This window comes from Chenopodium quinoa, unplaced genomic scaffold (genome assembly GCF_001683475.1).
Source record: "Chenopodium quinoa cultivar QQ74 unplaced genomic scaffold, ASM168347v1, whole genome shotgun sequence".
Classification (NCBI taxonomy): Eukaryota; Viridiplantae; Streptophyta; class Magnoliopsida; order Caryophyllales; family Amaranthaceae; genus Chenopodium; species Chenopodium quinoa.
In genome coordinates this window covers 2,850,872-2,866,619 of record NW_018742461.1, presented here as the reverse complement: position 1 = coordinate 2,866,619, position 15,748 = coordinate 2,850,872, and the positions used below count along the sequence as shown (strand labels likewise).

The window sequence follows — 15,748 nt, the reverse complement described above, 5'->3', positions numbered from 1 at the left end:
AAAAACTAAAGTAGTAGCACAATAGTTATAACAGTGAAAGTTCACGGTGTTTCCAAGCTTAACTCTATTAACAATTAAAGTCTACACATAAATACTTATTACTTTAAATACTTCTGCTTTCTTATCTCATACCACTGTAAGCGCCCATCTAAAATTACACGATACACCAGAGATCACAAAGAAATGGACCATTAGTCTTCCATCTCTCCACTAAATCGAAAGTTTGTTCTTAACCAACTCCACCTCATAGGTCTTCAAAAGTGCATCCTTCTTTGTCAGTTCAGAATATAGCCTGCTGAGTTCTTCCTCTTGAGCTGCAACAAAAAACACACTATTACCAATAACACATTCAGAATAAAACTTGCCAAGTAGAGAGTTAAGCCATGTTCGTTTCAACTGTACCGGATGGAATTGAAAATTAAGGACAAATGAATAGGACAACACGATATTAGTAATCTACCTGCCAAAACCTTCTTAAGGTTGCCAACCTCCTCAACATCACCAACACGGACATTGTTCTCTGTTTTAGATTCCTTTGACCCATTACCCTGCTGGGTCGCAGCCATATGAAAGAGCTCATTCTTTTTAGTCCTCCTGCTGCTTTCCTGCTTTTTGTTTGGCACCACTCTATTCCAGGCTGCATTTTAAGATACGCCAGATAATTAAGATTTACTCAAGACCACCAAACATGATTGTAATTATAAATTTAACAATTGTATATGCACCAATCTTTGATTGATTGATATATCCACCAATCTTAGTAGAAAAATCCCTTTTATCTTCCTACCTTTCCCTCCACGTTGCTATAAATGCTATCCAACCATAGTGTATGTAATTCATGCAATAGCAATTAAAAAATCTTAATCTGAACACAAATCAGCAATTCAATTGCAAAACCATACATATTGACTGCAGTATTGAACACATGCATTTGACATCTCAGAAGTCAGAACAGCAATAATAATAGCAATGCACAGCAGCACAAGAAGATCATGCTTCTAGCACAGCTATCAGAAGATATCATGTTGAAAGGCCTATCAATGCATAAACTCATATCATTACTTATCACAATGTACCCGACAGAGTAACCAGACAGCTTCTGATTCTTGCTGAGTGAGTAGTTCGTAGTTGAACTGTGCTCAACACAATGTGATCTATACTCGCCAAGTTCGATAACCTCTAGCTCAAAACGTGCTTGTCAAATTGGGCCATTGCTCGTCTCAAACTCGTTATAGTAATTGGTGAGCCCAAACATAAAAAACCCATTTGAAGTTTTGTTCAATTACAAAAAGTTCTTTCGTAGTCCAGCAAAGCTCAAGTATTCAAGTCCATGCAACCAAGGCTCATACTAAGGTCCTTACTCCATAGACATTAAAAATCTGATAGTGTAAGTTAAAGATTTTAAGAAAAATAACATGAATTCAAAGATAAGCTGGCAACTTTTTACAGACTACAACTAAAGCCATCGCAGCTACATATTAAAGAAAGCAATCTTCTTTTGCCTCATGCAATCCACCAATCAGACCACATTAATTTTAAAGACAACAAAGGGAGAAAAGACAAAACTTACATTCCGGGACATCACCAAGAACGCAGGAGCGGATGCGATATGCAAAGTTACGGAACGGGGTCTGGATTCTATAGATCAACGAGGATACAAGACAGCTTTCACTAATATTGATATTTTCCCCTTGGGGCTTCTTAAAGATCATGATCCCTACAAAACGAGTGTAGTAATCAACCGTTTGGCATTTCAAGTTTATATTTTGGGCAGTGACAAGATAGCAGAAGTAAGGGCCCCCCAAGTGGAGGAGAAGTCGCCAAGGATCAAAATTTCTATGTGTGAAGAAGGTATTGTCTTCGCCGGCTAATTCGGCAGCTGTAGACATGACCTGCGCTTTCCCAGGTTATAAAGAGGCGCTCTTGAGAATATCCTTGCTGCTACTACCAAAACCATCATGTTTGGGAAAGGGGCCTCTCCTAACAATCTGTAGAGCCTCAGGAACATCGTGAGGATCCCAAACTGCACCTGGTCTCCTCCAAAGTTCTCCTCCCCTTAGGTGGTAGAGGAAGCCATCGACATAAAGCGCACCATAAGGGAAACATTCAGCCAGAGTTGCAGATGGCGGTTCAGCCCACTCTAACGTATCCAAGTTAAAAATGGCATAACTGCCATAACTCCCTATGAAGACCTCACGACCCACAACCGTGACACGACCAGTCCAATCAGCTGTAAAAAGCTTAACCCACGGAAGTGGGGGGTCAGGAAGGACTTCCCACCTGTCAATACGAGGAATATAACGCTCGAAACAACCTGACTTGCCGGATGCTTCTTTTCTCTCGGCTTTCCCAAGCGTGTAAACCATACCATCAGCCACAAACGCACAAAGACATTCCTTGGAGGCATTCAGGGAAGCAACTCGGCGCAGCCCATGCTTAGGATCGTTCATGTCAAGGACATGTACAGCTCTATATAGGTCTTCGTCAAGCTTATCAGATCTAACACCTCCAAAGATGTATACTTTCGATCCGAGGTTAACGAATTCAGTGCGGTACAGAAACTTACGCTGAGGGAAGACTACCAAGGGTGACAACACTTGAAACCCCTCAGAATCGACCTCCCTTTGCCGCTCCAGATCACTTGGTAGGTCAATCGTATACAGCGAATGAGGCATCTCATCAGTTCCATGCTCCACTAGTAGGCAAATTTTTAGTTGCGATTCATTAATTTTTGATGCCATCATCACCTGAAGATATTAATAATTTTATTGGCCAATTCAAAAATTACATTAGTAAATTATTGATGAAAATGATAAAAATCAAATAATGAATCAGATTACAAAGAAACTACATTAATTTAGTTGAATTAGTAGATCAAATTAGAAAGAATGCAACTAAATTACTAATTGTAATGCTAAAAATTGAATTCTTAAAAGAAAGCAACTACATTAATCAATGATTATCGTACGATTAACTTATTAATTGAAATTAAAATGAAAGCAACACAATGAATGAAAATAAGCAGAGGGCAGAAGGGGCGGCCACCCAGGGCTCAGGAAGAAGAGGTCTAATTTCATAGTTCAATCCTAACATTAAAGCAACCAAATTTGATTCAATTATCAAACAAACATAATTTCAGGGATATGTGAATCAATGAGGCTCATAATTTCCTTTTCTAGCAACATAGTCGCTTGTAATGATCTTTCATAATCTTAGTATTTAGAACCAATAGTTGAGATTTTCGAACCCTAAATTCACTGCACTGACATAAATTAAATAAGATCAAAGATGAACCCTAGATTGTGAAATTGATATGATTACTGAAAGAGACAATTTACCTCAGAAGCAACAAATAGTTTGTAATGACGAACGTCAAGTGCGACGCTGAGTGCACTTCACCGGAGAACTGAGAGAGAGGGAGGAGCGAGAGGAGGAAGAGGCACAAGATAGGGGCACAGGGCTATGTTCATCCGTTTATATTCAAATCATCAAATGATGTTTTTTTCATTTCCTTGAATAATTTATAATGATTAGAATTTCAATCGATTAGTAATCTATGAATACTTCAATAATTCCTTCTTTGCAAGAACGACACATGTTATTATTCTTAGTGTAATTTATCCTACCATTTTTGTTGATTTTCAACATTCAATTGATATGATTATAACATATGAAAGTCAAAAAATATAATATAGTGTTAATTTTATAAATAGTTATTGAATTACAGTGTGTGACATGGGACCTAACCTAGTTCTCCAATTAAATCTGAGTTCGACTTGTTTTTCTTTTTTCAATCTATTATAAACCATATTTCTATGGTTCTTCTATAAATTTTTTTGTTTCTCTCTATAGTTTAACACTTGGTATAATGGATATAAAAAGTCAAAGACCAATATACCAGTTTATTTATGGAAAAGATAGAAATAGATGTAATTTTTTTCAAAAGTAAAAAGGTCGGGGCAAAATGAATGGTCTCGACCCGACCCGCCCCACTTATATTTTAATGTGAGCCACAATTTACCAATTTTACTAACCCTACGGACCCCTCCATTGACTCAACCCATTGAACAGGTTTATTGACAATATCCATTAAAGTAGTTTGTACTTCGTGTTATTATGTATTGTATTTTGATCTCTATCGTAAATTTACAATACTTGTCGTATTCGTTCGTTTTTCATTTCATCGATTTTTTTTTTATCTATACTTTAACTGGATGGTGTAGATCTTGACCACGCATAATGTATACATCCGACGTAGGTTATGTTATTTTTGTCTAACAAAAAATAGATACAAGTACTTAATAACTTTGATTTGTTACTAATAATACATGTGCTCATTTAATTTCTTAACAAGTGAATGTCCCGAACGATGCCTCAAATTGATATTCATCGTAAACCCCCTTCTCATCATACCAACCAATTCCACCACTCGGAAATCTAACGCCACCAATTCCCCGGTTTCACCGTCAACCTCTCGCCACTGATCCCACCGTCAACCCAAGTTTTTGAAGAAAACGCCTCTTCCTCTATGTTGAGCAAAATGGGTCTTGGGTTATACTTCATTTGAAACCAATGATGCACGAATACGCCAACCTCTTGGCGTTTCCTGTACCGAGGACGTATCGAGTACGGGTACAGCCTGAATACATCCCCGAGGCGTACCCTTGAAAAGTGGTACGGGAAGAAAATTTGGGGACGGCTGGGAGCAACTTCAGAGACGTTTCGGGGACAGATTACCTTCTTTTTCGACGTCCCAAATAAAATATTGATATAAAATACTGTACTAGTAGAATTATAAAATGTGGAATTGGAAATGGTAAAGCATTATCACGTGGAATAGGTAAGTTAGCTGTAAATATGTAATTGTATTTAAAAAAAAAAAGATAAAATTAGCTGTAATTCTGTAAGTTTTTTTCACTCCCTTGTTTCTTTTTTAGTCTTACTTACTCCACGTGTATTACTATGACTCATATTCAGTAGAATTTAGGAGTTTTTTTCCTTTTTTAAAACATTTTTTTTTGACCGAAAACCAAGCAAAAATATTAATCAGAAGAAAGGCTTAAATCATGTATTTCACTTGGATACTCTTCTAACCATACTTTAAGAGAATTAAAATTGCAACTAAGCTTAGCTAAACTATGAGCTACCCGATTTCCATCTCTCTTCACAAAGACATAAGTACAAGAATGGCAGGAACTAGCAAGCAGAAGAATGGCAGGAACTATGATGCACCTTGAGGTTGTCAGTTTCCAGACACACCTTCAAAAAGCCCGACTCCATAGTAATCACTAAAGAGTGTCTCAAAGCCATAGCCTCGGCCACATCCACAACAAATTCGCCTTCAATCTGTAAGCAAGTGGCTGCAACAACATCCCCCACATCATCTCGCATTACCCCCCCCCCCCCTAAACCCACCATATTTGAAGTGAAAATGGCAGCGTCAGAGTTTAATTACCTTGATAAAACCAGAAGGAGGAGCTTTCCAGCGGCATTCCAGAACTTCGGCATTGGTATTCTTGCACTCTTGCTCTTTTGCATTCTCAAATTCCCCTACAATGCTAACAGCTTTATAAATAACATCAGCCATATCTTTCTTTTTGCCATCATAAACCCAAGCGTTCCTGCGTAACCAAATTCCCCACACCAAGCTCTAGAAAATGTTCCACCAACAGTGGTCCTTAAACGCCACTCTCACCTTTCCACACCACTCAACAAAGTTGTTGCCTTCAAAATTCTCTACTTCCAACCTCAAAGGAGAGAGATACCACATCAATTTTGCCACATTACAAGACACCAGCATATGCAAAATTGATTATTGCGAATCACCACACATAGGACATGTAAAATCCACAAGCATACCCGTCTAATCAAAGTTGCCCGAGCTGCAACAGCCCCCCTCACTGCACGCCAACAAAAAATTTTAATCTTACGGGGGATGTCAGCACTCCATATACAATTCCAGTCAAAGGCAACCATGGCCGAAGAGGCAGTAGCTGTCTCTCGATCACTCCCCATAATAAGCAAATTGTACGCGCTCTTAACATAAAATCTTCCATCCTTAGTCCAATGCCAAGTCCATGAATCCGGACTGTCAAAGAGGAGGATGGGAATATTGCTGCGAATTTCTTGCACTTCCAACGGTGAGAAGTTGTAATTGAGAGTATGCACATTCCACCTTCTATTATCTATTAAGTCACTTACATTGGCTGGACTGTCATCATTCGAACCACGATTGCTCAACACACAAAAACCAGTGAGACTAGGAACCCACGGGTCCTTCCATATGTCAAGAGATGTACCATTCCCCCAAAATCTTCCTAATGCCTTTCGAAAGGACATCACGAGCCCCTAGAATTGATCTCCAAGTGTATGTAGCTCGAATTAGAGGCAATTTTTGCTTCCATGAAAGATGTGTTCAGGAAATATTTTCCTTTGAGAACTTTAGACATTAAGGAGTCTTCCTTAGTGAGAATGCGCCATGCTTGTTTAGCAAGGAGGGCTCTATTGAAGCTTTTCATATTCCGGAATCCAAGACCACCTTGCTTCTTTGGAATGTAAAGCTTATCCCAAGCCACCCAATTCATCTTTCTCTCATCCCCTTTTTGACCCCAAAAGAAGTTACGGCACAACTTCTCAACCTCATTCAAGATGCTCATCGCCACCAATTCCACGGTTTCACCATCAAGCTCTCGCCACCGATTCCACCGTCAACCCAATTTTTTGAAGGAAACGCCTCTTCCTCTCTGCTGAGAAAAATGGGTCTTGGATTATACTTCATTTGAAACCAATGATGCACGAATACGCCAACCTCTTGGCGTTTCCCGTACCGCGGACGTATCGGGTACGGGTACGGCCCGAATACATCCCCAAGGCGTACCCTTGAAAAGTGGTACGGGAAGAAAATTTGGGGATGACTGGGAGCAACTTCAGAGACGTTTCGGGGACGGATTACCTTATTTTTCGCCGTCCCCTATAAAATATTGATATAAAGTACTGTACTAGTAGAATTATAAAATGTGGAATTGGAAATGGTAAAGCATTATCACGTGGAATAGGTAAGGTAGCTGTAAATCTATAATTGTATTAAAAAAAAAAAAGATAAAATTAGCTGTAATTCTGTACGTTTTTTCACTCTCTTTTTTCTTTTTTAGTCTTACTTACTCCACGTGTATTACTATGACTCATATTCAGTAGAATTTAGGAGTTTTTTTCCTTTTTAAAAACATTTTTTTTTGACGGAAAAACAAGCAAAAATATTAATCAGAAGAAAGGCTTAATTCAGCCATTACAAAATCATGTATCTCACTTGGATACTCTTCTAACCATACTCTAAGAGAATTAAAATTGCAACTAAGCTTAGCTAAACTATGAGCTACCCGATTTCCATCTCTCTTCACAAAGGCACAAGTACAAGAATGGCAGGAACTAGCAAGCAGAAGAATGGCAGGAACTATGATACACCTTGAGGTTGTCAGTTTCCAGACACACCTTCAAAAAGCCCGACTCCATAGTAATCACTAAAGAGTGTCTCAAAGCCATAGCCTCGGCCACATCCACAGCAAATTTGCCTTCAATCTGTAAGCAAGTGGCTGCAACAACATCCCCCACATCATCCCGCATTACCCCCCCTAAACCCACCATATTTGAAGTGAAAATGGCAGCGTCAGAGTTTAATTACCTTGATAAAACCAGGAGGAGCTTTCTAGCGGCATTCCAGAACTTCGGCATTGGCATTCTTGCACACTTGATAAAACTGATTTTTTATATTTTTTTCCCTTTAGCAGGCCTTGACTTTTATTGTGTCACATTTTGCTTCGGCAATGGATGAAGAGCAGCACTCTCCGATTGGATTTGATGTCATTTTTCCTAGTATGATTGAGAAGGCTCTTAATATGGAAGTGAATCTTCATTTGGCGCCTTCAGATATTGATGCTGTGCTTCGAAAGAAGTATTTAGAGCTCGAAAGGTATACTGTTTCATTCCAGTTCTCTTACTTATAGTCGTGATTCTTGTGATGTTTACACTTTACAGTTCTCATTTAAGAGCTGTCAGAATCCATGCAAGTGCAGCTTATACTGGATGATGAAGTTCTGTTCTTTCAAAACAAAAACATAACATTTCTCTGTATTATTGTCAAAATCCGTGCAAAGGACTCCAAGGCAAGGAATTTATTTTTGGCATATATTTCGGAAGCAATGGGAGGATCACAAGACTGGAAAATGTTAATGGATTATCAAAGGAAGAATGGCACTTTGTTTAATTCACCATCCACAAAAGCAGCTGCTTTTTCTGCGCTCCAAGATCCAAATTGTTACAGCTATATGTCTTCAGTCTTGCAGAAATTTGCAAATGCAGGTTACCTGCTTATTTCTGCTATCTCTACTGTATTAACATTTATGTATTATGCTTAAATTTTTATGGTCTTTCTTTATTTTCAGTCCCAACTGCATACCCACTTGATGCATATTTCCGGCTTCATATGGTTGACACCCTTCAAAAATTTGGAATCAATGGGCAATTGAAAGAAGAGATTGCTTCTGCGTTGAATGAAACTTTCAGGTAAGATTTGAGCATGTAGTATACGTGTTGATCAAATAACATTTGATGAAAGTATGGAGTATACCATTAAAGTTAGTTCTAGTTGGTATATTTTATAATCTGTGAACTTATTGTTAATGGGCAGACTGTGGGAGCAAGGAAATGAAGAGATATTTTCTGATGTCATTACCACTAGGATGGCATTTCAGTTGCTACGTGATGATGGATATGATGTATCTTCAGGTATGTTTTTATACTTATCATTAACCTGGTGTTTGATCTCAATGGTAATAAGATATTCTATGTATGATTTTGGTGGTGAAAATATATTCTAGTTCTTGAATGAACATGCATATATTATTTTGTTGGAATAGAACTGTTGGCTGAAGTCCATGATGAAGACTGCTGTTTTCACCAATTCGGAGGACACTCGGAGAACATTAGATCTGCTTTGGAACTCTTTAGGGCATCTCAACTTAGAATATATGCTCATGAATCTTATCTAGAGAAGCAAGCAACAAATTCAAGGCACTTTCTTGAAGGGAGAATCTCTGAATATTCAACAAAAGCAGACAGGTTCAGAAAAAATCTTATCCAAGAGGTAATATGTTCATAAATACATGCCTTTTCTAAAGAACACTCAGAGGGCATCTCTTAGGCTCACCTTTCTGTTTCAAAGCCCTTACCATGCAAATTTAGAGCGCTTGCAAAGCAGAAAATTCATTGAACAAAATAACTTGGATGAAATAAGGATTTTGAAGTCTTCTTTAAGGTAGCAGTAGTCTGATAAATTTCCGAATTTGTATCATGTTTGACTCATAAATATTTTCGTTTGTAATTGCCTATCTGTTCTCAAGTGTTCATGATAACACACTTCATATCTCAGCTGCACTAACTTCTGCAATAAAGTTTTCCTACAACTAGCAAAGGATGATTTTAGCTATTGCCAATCCATACATTTCCAGGAATTTAAACAACTTCAGAGGAATAAACTGCCCTAACTTCTTTTACACTTGTAACGTAGCTTTCTTATGTTCTCAACTTCTCATAAAGCGCTCCAAAATTATTTTCCACGTGAAAGCAGATGGCTTGCAGAGTGTAAATTGGACCGGTTAGCCTTTTCTAGGCAGAAGTTTAGCTACGGCTACTTTTCTGCTGCTGCAAGCTTTTCCTCCCCTGAACTAGCTGATGCACGCATTTCATGGGCAAAGAACGGCGTTCTGACTACTATGGTTGATGACTTCTTTGATGTTGGCAGCTCAGAAGAGGAGCAACTAAATCTTATTCAGTTGTTTGACAAGTATGTGTTCTTACCCCACTTCTCCCTAAACGCACAAACCACAACTCCTTCTCCCCCTAAATTGCGTCGTGTGATTGAAAACCAGCTGAAATTGGCAGGTGGGATGCGGGTAAGAGTATCCAAACCTGTTCGGAGAATGTTCACGTTATATTCGCAGCAGCCAGGACACAATTTATGAAATTGCTGAAAAAGCATGTACTTGGCAAGATCGTAACATAACTAATCATTTGGTTGAGATTGTAAGCTTTCTTATTTTCTTTGTTGTTCTTCCACAGTACGCAAGTCATGAGGTGGGGTAATATTTAATCTGTTCCTTGGGACTGATTGTGTGACAGTGGTTGAGCCTCGTAAAGTCAATGTGGAAAGAATCAGAGATGGCGAGGAACAAGTCAGTGCCTACAGAGGAAGAATACATGGACAATGGCTACATATCTTTTGCCTTGGGGCCAATCGTTCTTCCAGCTTTGTATTTCATCGGTCCCAAGCTATCTGAGGAGGTTATTAGAAGTAATGAGTACCATAATCTATTCAAGTTGATGAGCACTTGCGTCCGCCTCCTCAACGATTATCAAGGCTTTCAGGCAAGTCACTTTAGTCATACTCACCTCCAAACGGGATTAGTTTGGTTGCTTTTATTTAGGTTCTGTTTGGTTTGATGTAAAATATATTCAATGAAAAATTAGTCTTCATGGAAAACATATATCCGAGGAAAACCACAATTGCATACTAGCTTTCCTGGATGAGAGGAGGAAGGAATATCATTTTCCATGAAAACATTTTTATATCAAACCAAACACACCCTTAGAAGAAGATTAATATCTTGGTTGTTGCCTCAGAGAGAAGCAGCAGAGGAAGGGAAGCTAAACGCAGTGTCCTTACACGTGCTTTGCGAAAATGGAACTATAAGCAAAGAAGATGCTATTAGAGAAATAAGACAGACAATTGAAGACAAAAGAACAGAGCTGCTGAGAATAGTATTGCGAGGCGATGTAGGTGTAGTTCCAAAAGTTTGCAGGGAAGTGTTCTGGAAAATGAGCAAGGTGCTGCACTTTTTCTACATGAAGGATGATGGGTTTACCTCTGATGATATGAAAGGTGTTGTAAAACCAGTTCTCCATGACCCCATTGATTAAGCGTAAAAATACAGTATTATTTCCTTTGAGAAAGCAAAATAAGGGGAAGAATCAAGAAAATAATTCTTTCAGATTTTTGTATTGATTATTAAGTGAGATTTTGGTTTTATTTTTGAAACCTAAAAAGCAAAGCTATAGATCATATTCCCTTAAGTCATTGGTTACTTAATAAAAGAATGCTAATAGATTAAGTCATTGAAACCTAAAAGGCATGATTACCCAAAAATATGACAAAAAAGGAAATCATATTATACAAATATTCTTTTTAAAGATTTTGGCAAGAAAATATTCTTTGCTACTTCATATATGATAATGCAGTTGTCAAGGCAAGATCAAGAACAAAAAATAAAGTAGTAGCACAATAGTTATAACAGTGAAAGTTCACGGTGTTTCCAAGCTTAACATTATTAACAATAAACAAGATACACATAAATACTTATTACTTTAAATACTTCTGCTTTCTTATCACATACCACTGTAAGCGCCCATCTAAATTACACGATACACCAGAGATCACAAAGAAATGGACCATTAGTCTTCCATCTCTCCACTAAATCGAACCTTTGTTCTTAACCAACTCCACCTCATAGGTCTTCAAAAGTGTATCCTTCTTTGCCAGTTCAGAATATAGCCTGCTGAGTTCTTCCTCTTGAGCTGCAACAAAAAACACACTATTATCAATAACACATTCAAAATAAAACTTGCGAAGTAGAGAGTTAAGCCATGTTCGTTTCAACTGTACCGAATGGAATTGAAATTAAGGACAAAAGAATAGGACAACACGATATTAGTACTCTACCTGCCAAAACCTTCTTAAGGTTGCCAACCTCCTCAACATCACCAACACGGACATTGTTCTCTGTTTTAGATTCCTTTGACACATCCTTGTCAACCTGAAGACGGTTACCCTGCTGGGTCGCAGCCATATGAAAGAGCTCATTCTTTTTAGTCCTCCTGCTGCTTTCCTGCTTTTTGTTTGGCACCACTCTATTCCAGGCTGCATTTTAAGATACGCCAGATAAGATTTACTCAAGACCACCAAACATGATTGTAATTATAAATTTAACAATTGTGTATGCACCAATCTTTGATTGATTGATATATGCACCAATCTTAGTAGCACAATCATGCTTAAGTGAACAGATGGAATACAAAATTTAATGAAAAAAAAATAACGATTTACAATTTATAAACTACTTTAATGCCCCTGACTTTTTAACATGCTAATTTAATGATATTAGGCATCCAAAGAGATTCTTTGTTTCTTACCCTTGAGATAAAAATATTTAAATAGATTTTGTCACTACAGATGTTTCAAAGGTACCCGGTTTGGCTGAATCCCCCATGTACTCATGTCAAGATGTAAAACAGAGGAAAGAGGGAGCCAAGTGAAGGAAAGAGAGGTAAAAGACTAAAAGGTATAAAAAGACCAACAGCGTTAGCTATTTTGTATGAGGGAATTGGTCCAAGTTCATGGGTACCTAAGGCAATTCCTAAAATTCGGGGGTATATGGGGGATTAGGCCAAACCTCAGGGGTAGTGGAGGAAAAATCCCTTTTATCTTCCTTTTTTTCCCTCTTTTTCTAAAAAATACCTTTAAAAATTATTTCGTCACAGACTACCTTGGTTTAAGCCAGCCAAAGAAAGAGAGAGGGTGAAATTCAAAATCACTTACTTGACACCCCATGGTGGAAGGGAAGGGGTTGGAAAGATTCATCTTTCCTTCCCCTACCTTTCCCTTCACGTTGCTATATAGTGTATGTAATTCATGCAATAGCAATTAAAAAATCTTGATCTGAACACAATCAGCAATTCAATTGCAAAACCATACATATTGACTGCAGTATTGAACACATTTGACATCTCAGAAGTCAGAACAGCAATAATAATAGCAATGCACAGCAGCACAGGCAGATCATGCTTCTAGCACAGCTATCAGAAGATATCATGTTGAAAGGCCTATCAATGCATAAACTCATATCATTACTTATCACAATGTACCTGACAGAGTAACCAGACAGCTTCTGATTCTTGCTGAGTGAGTAGTCCGTAGTTGAACTGTGCTCAACACAACGTGATCTATACTCGCCAAGTTCGATAACCTCTAGCTCAAAACGTGCTTGTCAAATTGGGCCATTGCCCGTCTCAAAGTCGTTATAGTAATTGGTGAGCCCAAACATAAAAAACCCATTTGAAGTTTTGTTCAATTACAAAAAGTTCTTTCGTAGTCCAGCAAAGCTCAAGTATTCAAGTCCATGCAACCAAGGCTCATACTAAGGTCCTTACTCCTTAGACATTAAAAATCTGATAGTGTAAGTTAAGATTTTAAAAAAAATAACATGAATTCAAAGATAAGCTGGCAACTTTTTACAGACTACAACTAAAGCCATCGCAGCTACATATTAAAGAAAGCAATCTTCTTTTGCCTCATGCAATCCACCAATCAGACCACATTAATTTTTAAGACAACAAAGGGAGAAGACAAAACTTACATTCCGGGACATCACCAAGAACGCAGGAGCGGAGGCAATATGCAAAGTTACGGAACGGGGTGTGGATTCTATAGATCAACGAGGATACAAGACAGCTTTCATTAATATTGATATTTTCCCCTTGGGGCTTCTTAAAGATCATGATCCCTACAAAACGAGTGTAGTAATCAACCGTTTGGCATTTCAAGTTTATATTTTGGGCAGTGACAAGATAGCAGAAGTAAGGGCCCCCCAAGTGGAGGAGAAGTCGCCAAGGATCAAAATTTCCATGTGTGAAGAAGGTATTGTCTTCGCCGGCTAATTCGGCAGCTGTAGACATGACCTGCGCTTTCCCAGGTTGTAAAGAGGCGCTCTTGAGAATATCCTTGCTGCTACTACCAAAACCATCATGTTTGGGAAAGGGGCCTCTCCTAACAATCTGTAGAGGCTTGGGAACATAGTGAGGATCCCAAACTGCACCTGGTCTCCTCCAAAGGTCTCCTCCCCTTAGGTGGTAGAGGAAGCCATCGATATAAAGCGCACCATAAGGGAAACATTCAGCCAGAGATGCAGATGGCGGTTCAGCCCACTCTAACGTATCCAAGTTAAAAATGGCATACCTGCCATAACTCCCTATGAAGACCTCACGACCCACAACCGTGACACGACCAGTCCAATCAGCTGTAAAAAGGTCAACCCACGGAAGTGGGGGGTCAGGAAGGACTTCCCACCTGTCAATACGAGGAATATAACGCTCGAAACAACCTGACTTGCCAGATGCTTCTTTTCTCTCGGCCTTCCCAAGCGTGTAGATCATACCATCAGCCACAAACGCACAAGGACATTCCTTGGAGGCATTCAGGGAAGCAACTCGGCGCAGCCCATGCTTAGGATCGTTCATGTCAAGGACATGTACAGCTCTATATAGGTCTTCGTCAAGCTTATCAGATGTAACACCTCCAAAGATGTATACTTTCGATCCGAGGTTAACGAATTCAGTCTGGTACAGAAACTTACGCTGAGGGAAGACTACCAAGGGTAATAACTCTTGAAACCCCTCAGAATCGACCTCCGTTTGCCGCTCCAGATCACTTGGTAGGTCAATCGTATACAGCGAATGAGGCATCTCATCAGTTCCATGCTCCACTAGTAGGCAAATTTTTAGTTGCGATTCATTAATTTTTGATGCCATCATCACCTGAAGATATTAATAATTTTATTGGCCAATTCAAAAATTACATTAGTAAATTATTGATGAAAATGATAAAAATCAAATAATGAATCAGATTACAAAGAAACTACATTAATTTAGTTGAATTAGTAGATCAAATTAGAAAGAATGCAACTAAATTACTAATTGTAATGCTAAAAATTGAATTCTTAAAAGAAAGCAACTACATTAATCAATGATTATCGTACGATTAACTTATTAATTGAAATTAAAATGAAAGCAACACAATGAATGAAAATAAGCAGAGGGCAGAAGGGGCGGCCACCCAGGGCTCAGGAAGAAGAGGTCTAATTTCATAGTTCAATCCTAACATTAAAGCAACCAAATTTGATTCAATTATCAAACAAACATAATTTCAGGGATATGAGAATCAATGAGGCTCATAATTTCCTTTTCTAGCAACATAGTCGCTTGTAATGATCTTTCATAATCTTAGTATTTAGAACCAATAGTTGAGATTTTCGAACCCTAATTTTACTGCACTGACATAAATTAAATAAGATGAACCCTAGATTGTGAAATTGATATGATTACTAAAAGAGACAATTTACCTCAGAAGCTGCTGAGAACAAATAGTTTGTAATGACGAACGTCAAGTGCGACGTTGAGTGCGCTTCAACGGAGAACTGAGAGAGAGGGAGGTGCGAGAGGAGGAGGAGGCACAAGACAGGGGCACAGGGCTATGTTCATCCGTTTATATTATTTTTTTTCCTTATTGATAGTCTGACAGAGCAATTAATTCAATGGGTTAATAAGAGCCCTAACTTGCCCCCAGTTTGTTTCAATAATAAAATAAAAAAATAAAAAACTTCCCTCATTTATAAATGAATTAAATCCGTCCAATAAATAAATGGGCCGGCCTTTATAATGATTTAAAATTAAAAATAAACCTATATATTAATCACATTAGCAAAAAGTATGTTGAGATGTGAGGGTAATATCAAAATTCAAACAGCTCTATTTTCATCAATAACTATAATAATAACTATATAGTAATAATAATAATTTAACTTATATACTAAAAGACACGCCAGCAATGACACGTGTCATCTTTTGGTGTGTCCTTAGGTTTTTT

At 38.2% G+C, this 15,748-nt stretch overlaps 2 protein-coding genes across 3 annotated transcripts; both read right to left on the bottom strand.

Annotated features, from left to right (window-relative positions):
• Positions 1 to 7: 7 nt before the first annotated feature.
• LOC110718730 lies at positions 8 to 15,406 on the bottom strand. Of its 2 annotated transcripts, XM_021897623.1 has the most exons (5): positions 15,225 to 15,406; positions 13,464 to 14,640; positions 11,813 to 11,968; positions 461 to 502; positions 8 to 314 (listed from the first exon to the last, which is right to left on the bottom strand). In XM_021897623.1, exons 2-5 carry the CDS (start codon positions 14,635 to 14,637, stop codon positions 211 to 213), a joined length of 1,476 nt encoding a protein of 491 aa, XP_021753315.1. In that variant the 5' UTR covers positions 14,638 to 14,640; positions 15,225 to 15,406; the 3' UTR covers positions 8 to 210. The 2 variants fall into 2 exon arrangements, with proteins under 2 accessions (XP_021753315.1, XP_021753314.1); XM_021897622.1 differs by lacking the exons at positions 8 to 314; positions 461 to 502 and adding an exon at positions 11,304 to 11,625 and having other exon boundaries at positions 11,771 to 11,968; positions 15,225 to 15,403.
• LOC110718732 lies at positions 539 to 2,787 on the bottom strand. Its single transcript, XM_021897626.1, has 2 exons — positions 1,571 to 2,787; positions 539 to 637 (listed from the first exon to the last, which is right to left on the bottom strand). Exon 1 carries the CDS (start codon positions 2,742 to 2,744, stop codon positions 1,908 to 1,910), a length of 837 nt encoding a protein of 278 aa, XP_021753318.1. The 5' UTR covers positions 2,745 to 2,787; the 3' UTR covers positions 539 to 637; positions 1,571 to 1,907.
• Positions 15,407 to 15,748: the final 342 nt, after the last annotated feature.